Genomic DNA, 15,762 nt, shown 5'->3' on the forward strand with positions numbered 1-15,762 from the left:
GTTACTTCAAAATACAACCGTCTGGAAACGCCGTTTAACCTGACATTTGGAATTTACATGAAAAATATGTATTTTCTGTTGTTATATGCAATTCAAATTATTACATATACATGCTAAAAGAAAATTATTACAATATAAGACCCATATATAATACCCACGTTTTACTGGATAGGTAGACGCTTTTCACAGGAACGAAAGTTTAATGCAGTGCAAGTTTCGACTCCATTCAAACAGTGCACTGACTGACATGCTGGGGGTCAAATTGTAAGGATGTGCCCGGTGGAGCTTTAACCAGAAATGTCGAGTTTTACCAAATCTGCCCAGGTAATACTATATTCATTATGTGAAACAGTTTAGGAGTTTATATGTCGCTGTTTCATTTTCTAGCTAAATTAGTTGATCATGGGATTATGTTGTCGGAGTGATATGGTTTTTGTAATCGTAGACTACTACAGTGTAGAGCAGGCTTAGCACCTTTAAGATGATTGAATATGATTGCGTTGTGTGCTGTGTCTGATTGGTTTTACACCTTTACTCAGCAATGGGCCACTTTTGCACGGTCGTGGTACCTGATCGACGCCAGGATGCAGCCTCCGGGGAAGATTGCAACCATGTGTGCAATCAGGCTGAAGGGCAAACATAAGCCGATTTACCACGCACTAAGTAAGTCCCAAATTGCCATTCATATTATAATTATCTAATACAACTACATACTTTTAGTAATGGATAAACAGTGTCCTTCACAAGGATTATGGAGCCTGTTCCCGTTTGTAATGTAACTATAAAAATGACCACATGGTGGTGATAAAAGATCACAAGCACTATCAGCATTAGAACAGCTTGTCTGTCTTATTTGATATCATATTGTTGTAAAGGGTATCCAAAAAGAATTGGTCTTTATGTGTGTTGAGAAGTGTTTTATCTGTGTATCAGATATTTATTCCAGACCGTTTTAAAGCATGTCTTCTACCTACCTGTAATTTGGCTTTTGGATAGACTGGAAAGGGACTTGGAGGATACAAGGTGTATACTTTGTAAGCCTTTCTCCCCACTGTGTGTGTTTCTTCTCCAGGTGACTGTGGGGATCATGTGGTAGTAATGAACACTAGACATATAGCTTTCTCTGGGAACAAGTGGGAACAGAAAGTCTACTCCACTCACTCTGGGTAATGTTTACTGTGTTGTTTCTTCTCTGAACATAGACTACGTGTTGTGGCCCAGTTCAATATGCCTTTGTCTAGTAGCTGTTACTATGCTGCTTGTCAATGTTGTTTTGACCATGATTTTCCACCTAATGCACTTAATCTCAGGTCCTCTTTCAAACATGATTGACTTCCTCCTAAAACTGTAATCTGTTATTCCACAGAACGGCGACATGAAAACTGTTAATGAAAATGTCTGTCAAACCTGTGAATTAGTATATATACGAATTATATACGAGCAATTACATTGATTTACAGTTTATAAAGTGTAGCCACAATACATTTGTCTGGATTAGTGTTTTATGCGATTCAAGCAGTTGTGTTCTCCTCTGCCCCTCAAAGATATCCGGGTGGATTCAAACAAGTCACAGCCACCCAGCTCCATTTGAAAGATCCCAAAGCGGTATGTAGATCTAATTGTGCCTGCAGGATCTCAGCAAAGCTATACACTCTGTTACATCCCATACTGTTACAGCATGGCCCTTGTTTCCCAACCCTATCTTTTACGTACCTATTGACCTGGCCACCCCCCTTCTTAATCTCCATTCTCTCTCTCTCTCTCTCTCTCTCTCTCTCTCTCTCTCTCTCTCTCTCTCTCTCTCGTTGCTCTCTCTCTCTCTTGTTGCTCTCTGGTTCTCTGGCACATTAGCCTCGATTAATTAGATGAATGCCCATCTCCTGGCTGAGTTATTCCAGCAGGGTAGGAATCTATCAGGGGTAATTGTGGGTAATGATCACATTGGGGGTGAGCCCCATCCCAGCATTTGACCACACACAGACACTCACCCCTTGGTATCATGGTGAGTGATTATTTCCCTAGACAGCATTCATCCATCACTAAGGCAGCAGGTCAGAAATGATAGGCAAAGCCTTTAATTAAGCCATCAGGGGTGGTGTTTATTATATACATATGAAGGATTAAAACAGGGGAAAGATGACAAGAAATGTCCCAGGAGCGAAAGAGACATTTGCACACTTTGGCGATTTTCTTATCTGGCATACTTGCATTGAATTGCAGTCGTGTGGAGAATTTTCATTTTTATTCTTTGTTTTGTTGCGGAGGCCAGAATAAGTTGGTCTTTTGTAAAATGTGGGAAGAGTAATCAATCTTTGGGTCTTTTTCCAGATAGTAAAGCTGGCTGTCTATGGAATGCTCCCTAAAAACTTGGCCAGACGAACCATGATGCAGCGACTGCACCTCTTCTCAGAAGATGTAAGACTCCCTAACTTATCCTACCCCTACCTGGTTTAACTCCACCCGTGCTCCTCTTTACTCCACCTGGCCTCCCCTGCTCTTCCCTCCCCTTCTCTAACCTCTCCTCTCTTCCTCCTCTCCCCTGCTCCCCCTCTAACCCCAATCTGAAATCCTCTAATCCCTCCCCTCACTAACCCCTCCCTGTTCATCTTCTAACCCTTCCCATGCTCCTTCTCTCCCTTGTCCTTACCTCTAAGCTCTCCTCTGCCCCCTCCCCTGCTCTAACCCCCTCTCCTCCTCTAACCCCTCCCCTGCTCCTCCTCTAACCACTCCTCTCCCACCCTATTCATCCTCCAACCTCTCCCCTCCCCTGTAGGAGCTCCCAGAGGACATCCTGGCCAACCTGACAGAGGAGCTCCCTCAGCCCAGAGAGATCCCACGCAAACTCAACGAGTACAGCCAGGAGGAGATTGACGCCTTCCCCAGGCTCTGGACACCGTACGTAGCCTCCGACACACACACGCACACGCCTTATCATACACACACACACATTCTCTCAGACACGCTTTGCTCTCACACACGCATGCGTAATCACACACACGGGCTCATTCGCTCACATGCAGAACACATAAACTCGTGAAAACACAGGCGTTGGTCACTAACTCTTCTAGCCGGCCAAACAATTTCCTCCAAACACAACAGGACTGCATTGGCAGAATTTAGAACCCTCCTCCTGCTTGAAGAAATGATGTTTCACCCAGGGATGTGAAAAATCTGGGATTTTACACAGCTAACTATTTCATCTAGCTAACTTAGCTTGCTAAATATGCAGTGAATGTTGGCTGCCTGGCCATTGCCCACCAATTCAGCAAGGGCCTAAACAATGGAAAGAGTTTCTCGGGAGAAATAAATGATATGTCAAATCAGACACCAGGAACCAAATGTAATTCTAAAGTAGCTGTCGCTCGATGTCTGTAGGCGAGTTGTTGATGTACTGATAGCAGCAAGGAGTTCATTAGAGCTGGCTTGTCATTCTCTGAAATGCTGTAGTTGTGGCAAGCTAGCTGGCTTCACGTCTAATCTGTTTCTTGGCATGAGTTGTAACAGTTATTAAAATCCCATTCATCAAGATTATCCTAGCATATCCTCAGTTAAGGTGCTCGGCACCCTGCCCTTTAATGCCCCTTCCTGCAGCCTTGTCACCCTGCTAATGACTTCAACGCTTTGTCTATGGAGGGTCATTTATAATTTGTGAAATAAAATAAAGTTAATAATTAAGTAGGCCTTACCTCTAAATTAGCTGCTGCACTGGGACCTACAGTATATTACCGATGGCTAATCCTCGGAACCTTTAGCAATCTGAGGTAGTTAATTAGCTGGAGTAATGTGTGGAGCTAGCCAGAATGCTAAATTTATGAAAGGATGTCTATCTTGAAAACTTCTCAATGCTTCAGTAGAGGCGGCTGGAAAACACAATTCCAGTGGCGGCTGGAAACACAATTTGAGAGCCAAAGTGCTTTGAGATCGGTTGTGATACAGCAAATATATTAGAAATTGTTCTTTGGGCCAACCAAACCATATAGGCACACATTGTGCTATATGTGCTTTGTTGTTTATACTATGCTCCTTTTAATGCGTCTGGTTCAGGACCCCCCCCCCCCTTCTCTGTTGGGAAGTTGCTCCATCTTATGCTGTTTATCTTATTGGAACTGCCTGCCCTCCAAATTGATGTGAGAAATGGGCAAAAGGCTGATGATTTTAGTAACAGAAAAGCTCACACAAAGCTGTTGAAGACCAATCGTTCTGCATTTTTGTCAGTTAGTTTGAGGAAACAGTGGAGAAAATCAGATATCAACTTTTGGGGGCACAATTACATTTTTTCATCAAAAGTTGCCTTTACGGCATATCATCAATATTGAATATTACTTAGATATGTTTCCAGTGATATATCAAAGGGAACAAATCCTATTTTTCTAAGGAGTGTGTGTTTGTGTGTGAGTCCATCCTCCTTGGGATTTTTGCCCATGTGAATAAAGAGGGAATGTTCGGTCAGGTCCAGACGTCTCACCTCCCCCTCCGAGAACCAGACAAAATTGTATCGGAAGCGAATGTGACGACGGCAGAACAGAAACCCAATCCTGTGGAGTGGTTGCAGACATGTGGGTGTAAATTATGAGTGTGTGCCGATGGCAGCACAGACGATACCGCAGTCTAGTTGAACCTTTTGATGACACTTTAAACTGTATAACAGAGCTAGTTAACATTTATGGGAACTAAATGTTCGATGTGGGCCCTAAGCCCTACGCATGCACACACACTGTCTCCAGCTGATACCTTCTCTCAGTGGGTTTGCTGTAAACAGCTTTGAACCAAGAACAGTAGAAATAGTGTCCTGGATCCATTTACGGCATCATTGAAGGACGAGCATATCAAGCGCCGGGCATGAACATGACATTTTACATCATAAAATGTGCAAGCCCAGGTAGGCACGGATGTGTGGTGCGTTAATATGCATCATGTTCAGGTGCCACTTTATAGTCATTTGGAGAAAAAGCAACACATTTTACAACATTTTGCAAAATTGGAGACTGTAACAAGGAAAGGGCAAATAATTGGCCACAATAAATGTCAGTGTATTGATCCAGTATTGGCAGAAATGCAAGTGCTCGGTAAAATAACAATTTCACCCTTCACGGAATGCATTGGCTGTCATTGACTCAAGTGCCCCGTGACTGCAGACGTATAGGCACAAGAACATCGTCTCAGTCTCGTTCTGCCGGCAAAACTTGTAGTTAAAACTAGAAAACAGAAGTCTTACTAGGAATGAATCAGCATGAACGTCTGCATTAACTTGGTTTAGAGAAGCTACTGTTTCCTGCTAGACCAGAAGGCAGATCAGTGCATGAGCCCTAGCAGTATAATGTATTGAAAGGCTGCCATTACTTTTCTGGAGAGTCGGTGTGTGGCAGGGAGGGCATCGTGCCCAGGGCAGACGTGGCACTAGCAGCCTCCATCACTGTGAGGGATGGCCGGTCCTGCCCTGTCTGTACACAGCGCCCATGCCAGGTCTCTCCACAGCCTACTGCCCCAACCCCCTCCCCTTTCCTCCCTACAACCTTAAGCGGAAGCTAAGAAATCAATGGAAATCACTGGTACTGTAAAGTAGCCAAAGCTTCTTAAGAATTCCCCTTTTCTGATAAAAAGTCAACAGAGATTTGCTGTGTTATCTCTGCCTTACAAACCCAACTTATTTTTAACTTGACCTGTCGCTGAGGTGATATTGAGGGGGGAGGGGGAGGGTAACCATTTTCTCCAGATGTCCTTTGTGGAGTACAGATTAAAGAGCTAGGCTGTTGGCATGGCGACAGAGGTGGCAAGGGGGTGAGGAGCTTGCTGCGATGTCAGGGGGTGATCGATGTGTTGTAGGAAGAGGCGGTGGAAATGGGTCATCCGTCTAATCAGTCTGCTGCTCACCTCCTCCCACCTGCCTTCCTCCGTCAGGGGGCTGCACTGGCCAGCAGCGGACAGGTGGGGGCGATGGAGGGCCACCCACAACTGTTAAAAGACAGTAGTCACCAACTGAAGGTGGCAGGGGTGAAGAAGTCCTTGACTCCTTTTGTCCTTTATCCTTGCCGTAGTTAAAAACATTTTGGAGAAGGATGTTCTAGGGAGAAAACCAGGATTTCTGTCCAATGCATATAGAAGAAAACAAAAGGAACCTGAGAAAACCTAATGAGGTTCAACCACTGTCCCAGTCAAATTGGCTGCTGAAAATATATGGAATCTTCACCTATTAGTGAAAAAAAAAATCTGAGGGGGAGATTAAATGGTCATATCTCTCGACATTTTGTATTCCGGCATAGTAATAGGCCTAATGTGAACACTTCATATGCGATGACAGCCACAGCTTAACTGGACCTTTTACGTTTGCCCTAATGTTAGGCAGGCAGGAATAAGCTCCGAAGGATCTAGAAAAGTTTCCAAGTTTCAATTTGATTTAATTGTGTCTGCCTTCGCAGTGTTTTAAGCCTTCTCAACCCAAGGGACTTTTGAAATATAAAAATGTTGTGCCGCCGAAGTTAATTACGGCTCCACGCCCTGCTGGAACAACCCTTTGAGTCATTTTCTCCCCTCTTTTTTTTTCCCTTTCTTTTCATTATCTCCAAACCCCGATTCTCTGTCTGCTTCAAGATGCCTTGTTGAGTCACCCTCCCCCCCCTTTCCTTTCAATCAGGGATCAGTATATTGTCCTGTCAGAATGTTTCTATGATGATAAACGAGGTGTTTTCATTGTTTACTGGCCTAATCTTCAGAAACAATCAGTTGGTGTGTTTATGTCCGAGCTCTCAGGAGAGGTGGTGTGGTATTCAAGGGCAAGCTAACCCCAGCCCCTATTACCAAGCTAGTTAACATTCACGGCAGACTACACACTGGGTGTTCGATATGGGGCCCACTCCTTATTACTTACACTCACACACACACATACATATGCTTATGGAATACTATAAAGTAATTTTACTTAAATCGTTGTCAAGTGTTGACTGTGTCTGTTTTCTGTTGTCTCCTTAGGCCTAAAGACTACAGGATGAAGTGATGTCATCTTATCACAGACCTCTGGTTCATGTAGTTCCCACTGTAGCCCTGGCATCATTGCCCTACAGTACCATTGTTTTGATATTACACAAAGTCGACATGTACGCTAGCAAATACAAGTGAAGCAATGTTTTGATTTACATGTTGTTACGTTGTATTGAGTCGATTCCATACCAGTGAAACCCACACGTTTATTGCCTATTGTTTAGTTTTTTCTTTTTTGAATAAATGATGACGTCAAAAATAATTCTGTGGTGAAATCCTGATGGTCTGAGACGCCCGGCAGCAGTGCGCCCGTGCGGTTTGCGTGCCTCATTCTGACACAAGCCGAAGAATATTAAACAGAAAGTCTTTGTCCCTTGCTGTTTGCCAATGAGTATTTCTGCAGTCTTTTCAGAAGTCTGATCTTTGTCTTAATACAACCGCCATTCAACCTAAATTGATTTCAGATGCCTCTCTGGGACCTGTGTAATGCAAACGCAGGCTTGTGAAGTCTGCCGGCCTGCATAAAACTATTGTGGAAATCTACCATTTACTCGCTGGGCCATCTCTCTACAGGAAGATTTTGTCAAGTCATGCCCAACATAGCGTTGCAATATAAAAAATGCTCTTACCATAGAAATACAGTGCAGCAAATAACTGTTGTATTACAGTTTTATTGGATATAAAAACAGATCATAAAAGTTGAAATAAATAAGTTCCTGGTTTCCCAGGATTGGCGGTGAGACATTCCACAGTCACCTGTACCCCATGCTGCGAGTTAGTCTCAGCAGGTGTTAGACCACAGGCCTAACGTTTCGACGACAACTCCACAGTGACCAGGCCACACGTTGCATAATCAACAACAACACATGGGAAGACAAAACACATTTGTCCAGTTCGTTCCATGACCTCCTCAAATCAACAGAAAGGATATTACTAAATGTTGTGATAATGTATTCTTGAATGGACTCATAGCTAAATATGACACCCTAACATTACTTTTGTCTTGAGTGGGATGAAAGACATCTGCTTTGACATATTGTACACATGGGTAGAAGACACGATTGAAAGTCATTTAACTCAAACAAAAGATACTTTACAAATAGTGTAAGTTGCCTTGACAAGAGAAGACAACTAACAAGGACCAAGGACAGTCAACAAGCATAGAGACTGAAATTATACCTATTGTTGTAAAAAAAACAAAAAAAGCCTGTACAAGTGTTATCAAATCATGACCCCAAATTAAAAAATGATATTTGCTAGCTAATAACTAAACTACCAAATGGTACACAATCTAGTTACACTGTCAAACCTGGCTCAAAGGCTGCATGCAACGTCACAAAAAGATCAGTCATTTAATGAACACACCCCCTTCCCTTACACCCTTACCCAGCACTATTTGCATAAATCAGGCACTTTCAGATTCCCCCTTTAGCAGTCCTAACATACAGAGGTCGAGAGAAACACTGGACTGCATACAGCATCTAACCAGGTGGACTGGATCACTGGAACACCGAAATAGGGATTTTTCTCGACAACTGGACTACACCATATGTTCCAGACTGGGTGGGAAGTGGGTTTTGGTTCATCCTGTTGCAGATGTAACAGGTGAGTTTTAGGCAGGTGAGAGGGTTGTCAGTTTACTGGCTCCTCCACCTCGGTCTTGGCTGGAACACTGCTCCGTCCAATCACATCCCGGTAGAACCGTCTCATCCCCGGCGACCTCAGCTCTGTGTCCTCGGAGTGGGAGGGGTTTGGGTTGAAGGGGCCTGAGTGGGCGGGGCCAGGGTGGCGGGGGCTGGGGTAGTTGGGCTGATAGTACTGAGGGGGGTAGCCTCTGTACGGATCCTGCGCCTCTTCCTCCCCCTCCTCCTCCTCCTCCTCCTCTTCCTCATTGTAAGCACCAGCAGGGTTATAGCCTTGGTACGAGCCGTGAGGCAATTGTTGGACTAAGGGAACATTGGGATCAGTTTGGAATAGTGATAACTATAACTACCTTAATCACCACCACCACTGATTGACATGGGTAAATTAGTGGAGGGTAGATGGCTGGTTAGTGCGAGTTGGTTAGCCAGTGGAGAATAGAACCCACAGCAGGGTATAGCCAGGGGAGAATAGAAGGCACAGCAGTGTGTGTGTGTGCCTGTGTGTGTCTGTCTGTGTGTGTGTGTTTGTATGTGTGTGTGTGTGTGTGTGTGGAAAGAGGGCCAAGCAACAGCGGAGAGTTAGTGGGATTCATGTGTTCCAGATTCACAAGGCAGCCACGGCGCACAGAGAAAGGGGGTCATGAGGGATGGGAAACACAGCCGCTGGGTCATCATGGCATTGAAGGACTGGGGGTTAGGGAGGAGGCCAAGTACGCAAACATACACACAAGGAGCTACACCACAGAGCTGCTACCAGTTAGCATGACTGGTCTGGGTTAAGGGGAAGAAGAGGTATGTGCATGTGGTGGTGGTGGGAGGGTTGGAAGGAGTAGCTGGAGTGTGGAGAATGGTCCTCAGTAGTCATTCTCATACTCCTGCTGGCCTTTAGTCAGGGCCAGGGTGGAGGAGGAAGATTGGGGTTGATAGAAAGAAACAAAGAAAAACATTTCACGTTTATCAGTGCAAAAATTATTCATACATTTAACATGCAACCCTAGGCCAGACAGAAAGAACTATTACTATTTCAGAATGTAAGATTCTACTATTCGATACATGTCTGAAACTGAGCATAACAATCCGGTTAGGACAATATGTCCTTAGATTGTATTGACTATTTTTCTTAATTCAAGAAATTGCCAATAAATATGTTCAGGATCAGGTTTTGTGAGTTTTTTAACTGTGAGGATGCCTTGTCAAAAGTCTGTCAGACATTTTACAGTCTGGAAGAAATGACCAGACACATGGTCAGCCCTGTTAAAGCCCAATGGTGAATAGTTCCCCATAAAGTTCTCACAAGAACACAAGCTTCACCATTACCCTCAGATGGCTAGAACAGTGTACAGACATGCTGTATATACAATGACCACTTCAATCCTACTAGGACCATCTACGAATAGATGTTTTACTGGATAAAAAGTCAGGGCTGGGCCAGACAATTTGAATTGTTTTAGAAAGTAAAAACATTAGAGCATCATTGTCCAGTCATTTTGTCTCTATGAGGAACAATTCAATTACAAATGCAGTTTTCCTCTTCTTTTGCTGTGGAGAGAAGTGTTACGAACGACCTGTTTCCGGACAGTCGCTCTACCTGTATCATCTTAGAGCTCAACCCTGAATTCTATTTTGTGCCACTTGTACAATTATTCCATAATTGAAGCGGTGGAGAATGATTATAGTGGACAGAGCGATTCGAGGGTTGAATGGGTTGCCAGGTTATCATTCCAGATACAGTGTCCCTACTATATGTGTAAAGTGCCAGTCCCAGACAGAAGTCAACATGTCTATGGCAATTCTCATAAAAAAATATGCAATTTATTGTGGACTTCCTTTTAGTAAGGGAACTGGTGCCAGATGTCTGTTTAGTAGGCTGTCTGCAAAGACGTTTCAGTTGAATGTACAATTCCTTACCTCCTACGTTGTAACCCAGACAGGCGTTCTGGTCGCAGTACCCTGCAGCTCCCGCAGGACCGGTGGGGCCAGGGGTGCCGGGTCGCCCGGAGGTTCCCTGGTTACCAGGCCGGCCAGGAGGGCCCTGGCTGCCTGTCCTGCCCTCACCAGGGAGCCCTGATAGGGAGGAGACACAATCAAGCCAAACCCCCCATCTCCCGTCTGAGAGTGATCTTTCCTATGGTCGCTGTGTGCTTTCAACCGACCATTGAGGTTCTGTGCTCATCATTTAAATCTGTTTTCCCATGATTTACTGGTTGTTAGTCTAGTTTCTACAGTACCATACACTCTCTTTCCACATCTCCCAGAATAGAGAACTAAAGAAATACAGAACTACAGTTGTGAGCTTTGTGTCCAAAGTGCAGTCATTCTAGTGGTCACCAAAAATATGAAACCAATCTTTTTTCAGAGTTTTCAATTGCCAGTAACTTGTGGATCTTCTGGGGCTGGAGTTAATATTTGTTCTACTGAAAGACAAAAACTCTTCCAGAAGCCACAATCTTACTGTTTTTGTTTTAAGTTGCTTAGTTGTTAAGAAGTTCCAGACAGTTTGTGAGCATTGGGTATCGATTTAACAGCAATCTAAAACAATGTCTACTGTTGACTTTTTATCTGAGCTGCAAGAAGTAAAATCTATGCTAGTACTTGCATTGAGCAATGTGAAATATTTAAGAACCCCACCATAAATAAAAACTCTTATTATTTGCTAATTATAAAACAGATTTTTTGTTTTTTTATTAAGGTGAAATTCCAATGGGGATTCGTGAATGCAACAGCAATAATGGCAGCATAATTCAGTATACTGTTTATCTGGTCCCAAGGGGTATGTGTGCAAGTGTATGCGTGTTTGTTTGAGCCAGACAGACAGTCAGTCAACCAGACACTAGCTCAGGCTATCTATTTCATGTCCAGGCTCATGGTCATGTGTAGGTCCTTACCTGGGGGTCCTGGGGGCCCTCGGGGGCCTTGCATTCCCACTCCTGGGGTCCCCTTCTCTCCCTTCTCTCCTGAAAGACCTAGACGCATGCACAGAACAAACAATTAGCTTTCATACCACCAAACCTGGCGAGGCACAAACCAGATGGCTGTGTAATCCACTTGTCTTGTTTCTTCCTATACATATTATCCAGACCCATTTAAAAAGGATTGAACATCTCAGTTAATTTTGATTTCCAAGGGGCGTTATCAACGGCAAACCAAAATGCCTCTGGTTGTATTTGTCCAGTTCTGTCCAATTGCATCCAATCAGAGAAACAAGACGTCATCTTGGTTGGTTATGAAGGTGCTCCTCTGTACAGGCATTTTTGTCCATTATCAGATTAAATGTTTTGATTGACCCGACCAGATTCTGGTCAGAGGGAAATCAGTTTGAACGGGAGGGTGGCCATTTTCATCAGCCCTTTGAAATACACATTTTTAATATGTATTTGAAATACATGTATCATAAATACTACCCATCCCTGCACACAGCCCTCCCCAAAAATCATTTCCAGCATGCTCTGTACACACACAAAATACATTTCTACTCTGTTTTCAGAGTGTCAGACATTCTGAACCAGAGATGTAAAACCCTTAAACTTAATCATGCATACACAAGCACACAAACACACTCACACACAGGCACACACTTGTACACACACAGACAGGATGAAAACCTGTCTCAGTACTGTGTACTCTTTACACACACACACACCATCCAAACCCTGTCCAGCTGAGTCAGACTGGCTGTGGTTGCGGTTTGGGTTTGACACCCATCTGACATGTTGTTTGTGTGTTTAGGTGGTGATGTGTGGACCATCAGACTGCTCTAGAAACAAGCTCTCTCAGCCTGAGCCCTTTTTACTGCCTACTACAATCAGACTGTTATTATGGCTCACAAAAAGTATTACAGTTTAAGTGTATTAGGGATTTCTGTGGAGGTTTTCGGTTTTTGTGTTTCTTTTAAGTAAAATTACTCCGGCACATGCATAGCTCATAGTACCGTATGGTTAGAGACTTCAAACAGACACACACACACACAGTACCCTCTAAATCCATACCTCGCTCCCCTGCCCGGCCGTTCTGCCCGTTGCTTCCGGGGAAGCCCGGTCTGCCTGCAGGGCCCTGCTCTCCCTGGGGTCCTGGTAAGCCTCTCCGGCCCGGCTCGCCTGGCGGACCCACCACCGTCCGCACCGACACTGCCTGGCTGGGGATCTGGTTCAGGACAGAGTTGTACCGCGACAGGTGGCCTGGAGGATGGAGAGCAGTTACTGTACGTCCACTCTGTTATGTTACGGCCTGTGACCTTAAAAACCATGAAATGACAATGATATTGTCCAATTTTTTTCTAATTGTTTTTACAATGTTTTGATGTCGAGTTGTAAGCATGCATCCACACACACCCACATACACCCACACACAAGTGGGAAACTCACTCTGAATCAGCTGCTCACACACTTGGCGGGCGATGGAGCGGACAGCAGCTTGTGACTGCATGTCACCCTTCAAAACAAACATCATGGGAATGACACTGCTGTTCCACTTGAGTGGTCTCTCACAGGCACACGCACGCACACTATTTGTCCGTCATACGCACAAGCCTAGCCTGTGTAGGCGTTAAATAGCGAGATCCTCCACCTTTAGCACCCTCGCAGTGAGAATACTGTGCAGCAGCCAGCAATCAAAGAGTCGAATAGCAGTCAAGTTAAGAGGTTCTGTCAAAGGAATTTAACATCTACCACCATGTATAGCTGGGAAAATCACACTGTGTACCTGAATGGCTGGGTTAATTTACTAGCTTTCGAGGAGGCTGCATTAACAGCTATAAAGCACAGCGAGGGGCTGTGAGAGGAGCTTGGCGGTGCATGAACAGCCTGCTGGCTGCTGATTCATCTACTCTGCGACAGTTTGTTATCGTTCGAGAGGCCCTCCGCAAATCCGCAGCCAGTTAAAAAACAAAACTACAATGAGACGCTGGCTGAAGTTTTGAGTATTGTTACACTCAGCTGGAATATGTACTCCGGTTGGAAAAATGGTCGGAAAACTTACTCGTTCTCCCTTATCGCCTTTGGTACCAGCAGTGCCCTGAAACGAGAATAAACACAGGGTTTGGATCGGGTATGAGAAGGATTCACAGTCCTCCTTTTGTATTATTCAAAAGTGCTAGTTTCTCTGAATCAACAGCTGTAAGATAAGAGCACAAGTGTTTCGGCAATGTCGTCAGCGCCTTCAGAGACACACAGAGACTGTTGTGAGTTTATGACCTGCTGGATCGAACTCTTTCCAATACTGCCAAGCACATAAAGTAAAATGGACGCATATCTGAGCAAACACTATGGGAAAGCAGGAAAGAGTCTCAAATAAATACTGTGGCCGTTTTGCTATGCTGATATCATAAAAACTGTTGGACCTAACCACAGGGCTTTCAGAGGGGAAACATGGACTCATGGATCACTGTCTTTGACCAAACATTTGTGTGTGTGCGTGTGTGTGTGTATTGAGCATGTGTTCTATATGATGTGCCAGGACTGGACACAGATAGGAGGAGAGGGGTCCAGGGGTGAGATCACCATGCCTTCCCTCTCTGACTACAAACTACCTCCAGCCTCTACAGCACTCTCCCTCTGGTGTCTCTCGCCCTCTCACACTCTGACAAGTCACTGACATGTCAGAGGAATATGAGAAAAGAAAGTGCAATGAGGTTTCATCATTCAGACCTGGCTTGGTCCCACGGGTGTAGTGACCTCTTTAGGACTTTTTAAGACCCTGATGACCAAGCCCCTCATACAGAGAGAAGCAAGGCCAGTCGCCTATGTGTGTGAGAGCTCATCTCAAACATGCAGCACATTATGAAACATCGACAGGTGCCAGGCAACTCACAAGGGCGGGGTGCAGAACTGGATCAATTACACAGATCAGTGACTCGAAATTATTTGAAAGCCAAGTGTGTTTTCTTTGGCTCACAGTTGGCCAGATCCATTGGTCTCATTGCACAGATTACCATAAAGCAATCGGCCCCCTAGATATCTTCAATTCAAAGGCGGGATACTTACTGGTGGCCCCTGGTCTCCTATTGACCCTGCTGGTCCACTGGGCCCCGGTACTCCCGGGGCCCCTGGGGTTCCCTGTGACAGAGGGGGAGAGGGCCAGTGATCATCTGTATTCAACACACACACACATAGCACCTACAATGTAGACATGACAAATTGTCCTAATTCCAAGTATTAAGTTAAAATTGTCCAATTGAGGGTAAAATGGGCTTGTCATTAGTTTTTTTTAATAGAAGAGAGAGGAATAAGGGCTTGTATGGTGGTGGTGGAGGTGGGGGAGGGGGGGTGGGGCAGCACTTACTAAAGGTCCAGGAGGGCCCTGCTGTCCCTGTGGCCCATCCTTCCCTGTCAGACCCTGGGGAGAGAAGGAGGAGGACGTTATTTCTGGGTGAGTCATCACAGTGCTTTTAACCTTTGGGACCAGGAACATAGCAGGGGTTTACCAAATCGTCAATTACATTTTGATGCAGAGTTGGTACAGAATTAAAAGGAGGTGCGAGGCTCGTCAGCTCGAAGGCAGAGGATGGGTTGGTGAGAGTCCAGTGAGCGTCCGAGTTTGTTTACATGACAGCTGCTCGTGAAGCCAGACTTTCCTAGATTTGTGACGGTGTTTGGCAAGGTTTGTATTCCTCTGGCTGACCTCTTAGCGCTGGCTACAGTCAGCATCGTCTTTGCCGGTCACATACTGAGTAAGCTCTTAACGCCACACCAGTCAACAGCTGGCTACAACACAAGTTGACTGGCATTACAACATCCAAATGACTTACAGCTGCACCGAGATCCAACGAATATACAGTATGTTACTTCAAAACAAGCTTATTAGGGAAAGAACTCTGCCAAAGTCACCTAACCAACACAGATCCTTACTCGTGAGCTTTTCTCCTTCCAACGGTTTAGTACTGCAACTTCAAGACTAACCTCGGAGCCAGGGAGGAACGACACACTGCATGGGATGGAAGCCCCCCCCCCCCCACCCCGCCCCCCTTCAAGCCCTGAGCTGGCTCTAGGTCCCTGGAGACTTTAAGCTTCACCCTCGCACAGAACTGGGATCTGTCATCAACACCCTGGAGGCTTCATGCTAACACACCAACAAACCACCTGTTGACCGTGGCTTTTTTTCGTTATTTTATTAACACGACAAGACCTAGCTATGATTTTTAGCTTTCCCA

General features: G+C 44.9%; 2 protein-coding genes across 6 annotated transcripts in view; one reads left to right on the plus strand and one right to left on the minus strand.

Moving 5' to 3' along the window:
• The first annotated feature begins 193 nt into the window (after positions 1–193).
• On the plus strand, positions 194–7,351 carry mrpl13 (mitochondrial ribosomal protein L13). Its single transcript, XM_084705653.1, has 7 exons — positions 194–324; positions 540–663; positions 1,073–1,166; positions 1,545–1,605; positions 2,329–2,415; positions 2,774–2,895; positions 6,967–7,351. Exons 1-7 carry the CDS (start codon positions 298–300, stop codon positions 6,989–6,991), a joined length of 540 nt encoding a protein of 179 aa, XP_084561779.1. The 5' UTR covers positions 194–297; the 3' UTR covers positions 6,992–7,351.
• Positions 7,352–7,626: 275 nt separating this feature from the next.
• col14a1a (collagen, type XIV, alpha 1a) overlaps positions 7,627–15,762 on the minus strand; it is a 73,463-nt gene continuing 65,327 nt past the window's right edge. For 3 of the 5 annotated variants that reach the window (XM_084705625.1, XM_084705617.1, XM_084705633.1), the window contains 8 exons: positions 14,895–14,948; positions 14,597–14,668; positions 13,593–13,628; positions 12,980–13,046; positions 12,605–12,793; positions 11,504–11,581; positions 10,527–10,682; positions 8,813–9,501 (listed from right to left, as the gene is read on the minus strand). In XM_084705625.1, the coding sequence (XP_084561751.1) occupies positions 9,473–9,501; positions 10,527–10,682; positions 11,504–11,581; positions 12,605–12,793; positions 12,980–13,046; positions 13,593–13,628; positions 14,597–14,668; positions 14,895–14,948 (681 nt within the window). In that variant the 3' untranslated portion in view covers positions 8,813–9,472. Of the gene's footprint in view, positions 9,502–10,526; positions 10,683–11,503; positions 11,582–12,604; positions 12,794–12,979; positions 13,047–13,592; positions 13,629–14,596; positions 14,669–14,894; positions 14,949–15,762 lie in introns of those variants that run through there. The other 2 variants (XM_084705641.1, XR_014766654.1) reach the window with 2 other exon arrangements.

The sequence above is a fragment of the Hypomesus nipponensis genome, chromosome 2 (genome assembly GCF_054491055.1).
Source record: "Hypomesus nipponensis isolate SF chromosome 2, ASM5449105v1, whole genome shotgun sequence".
NCBI classification, from domain to species: domain Eukaryota; kingdom Metazoa; phylum Chordata; class Actinopteri; order Osmeriformes; family Osmeridae; genus Hypomesus; species Hypomesus nipponensis.

Excerpts from the sequence above, each read along its gene's own strand:
- mrpl13 (XM_084705653.1), top strand. The coding sequence starts at position 298 with ATGTCGAGTTTTACCAAATCTGCCCAG. Across the intron at positions 325-539 it reads GTTTTACCAAATCTGCCCAG|CAATGGGCCACTTTTGCACG; the intron begins GTAATACTATAT and ends ACCTTTACTCAG. Across the intron at positions 1,167-1,544 it reads GTCTACTCCACTCACTCTGG|ATATCCGGGTGGATTCAAAC; the intron begins GTAATGTTTACT and ends TGCCCCTCAAAG.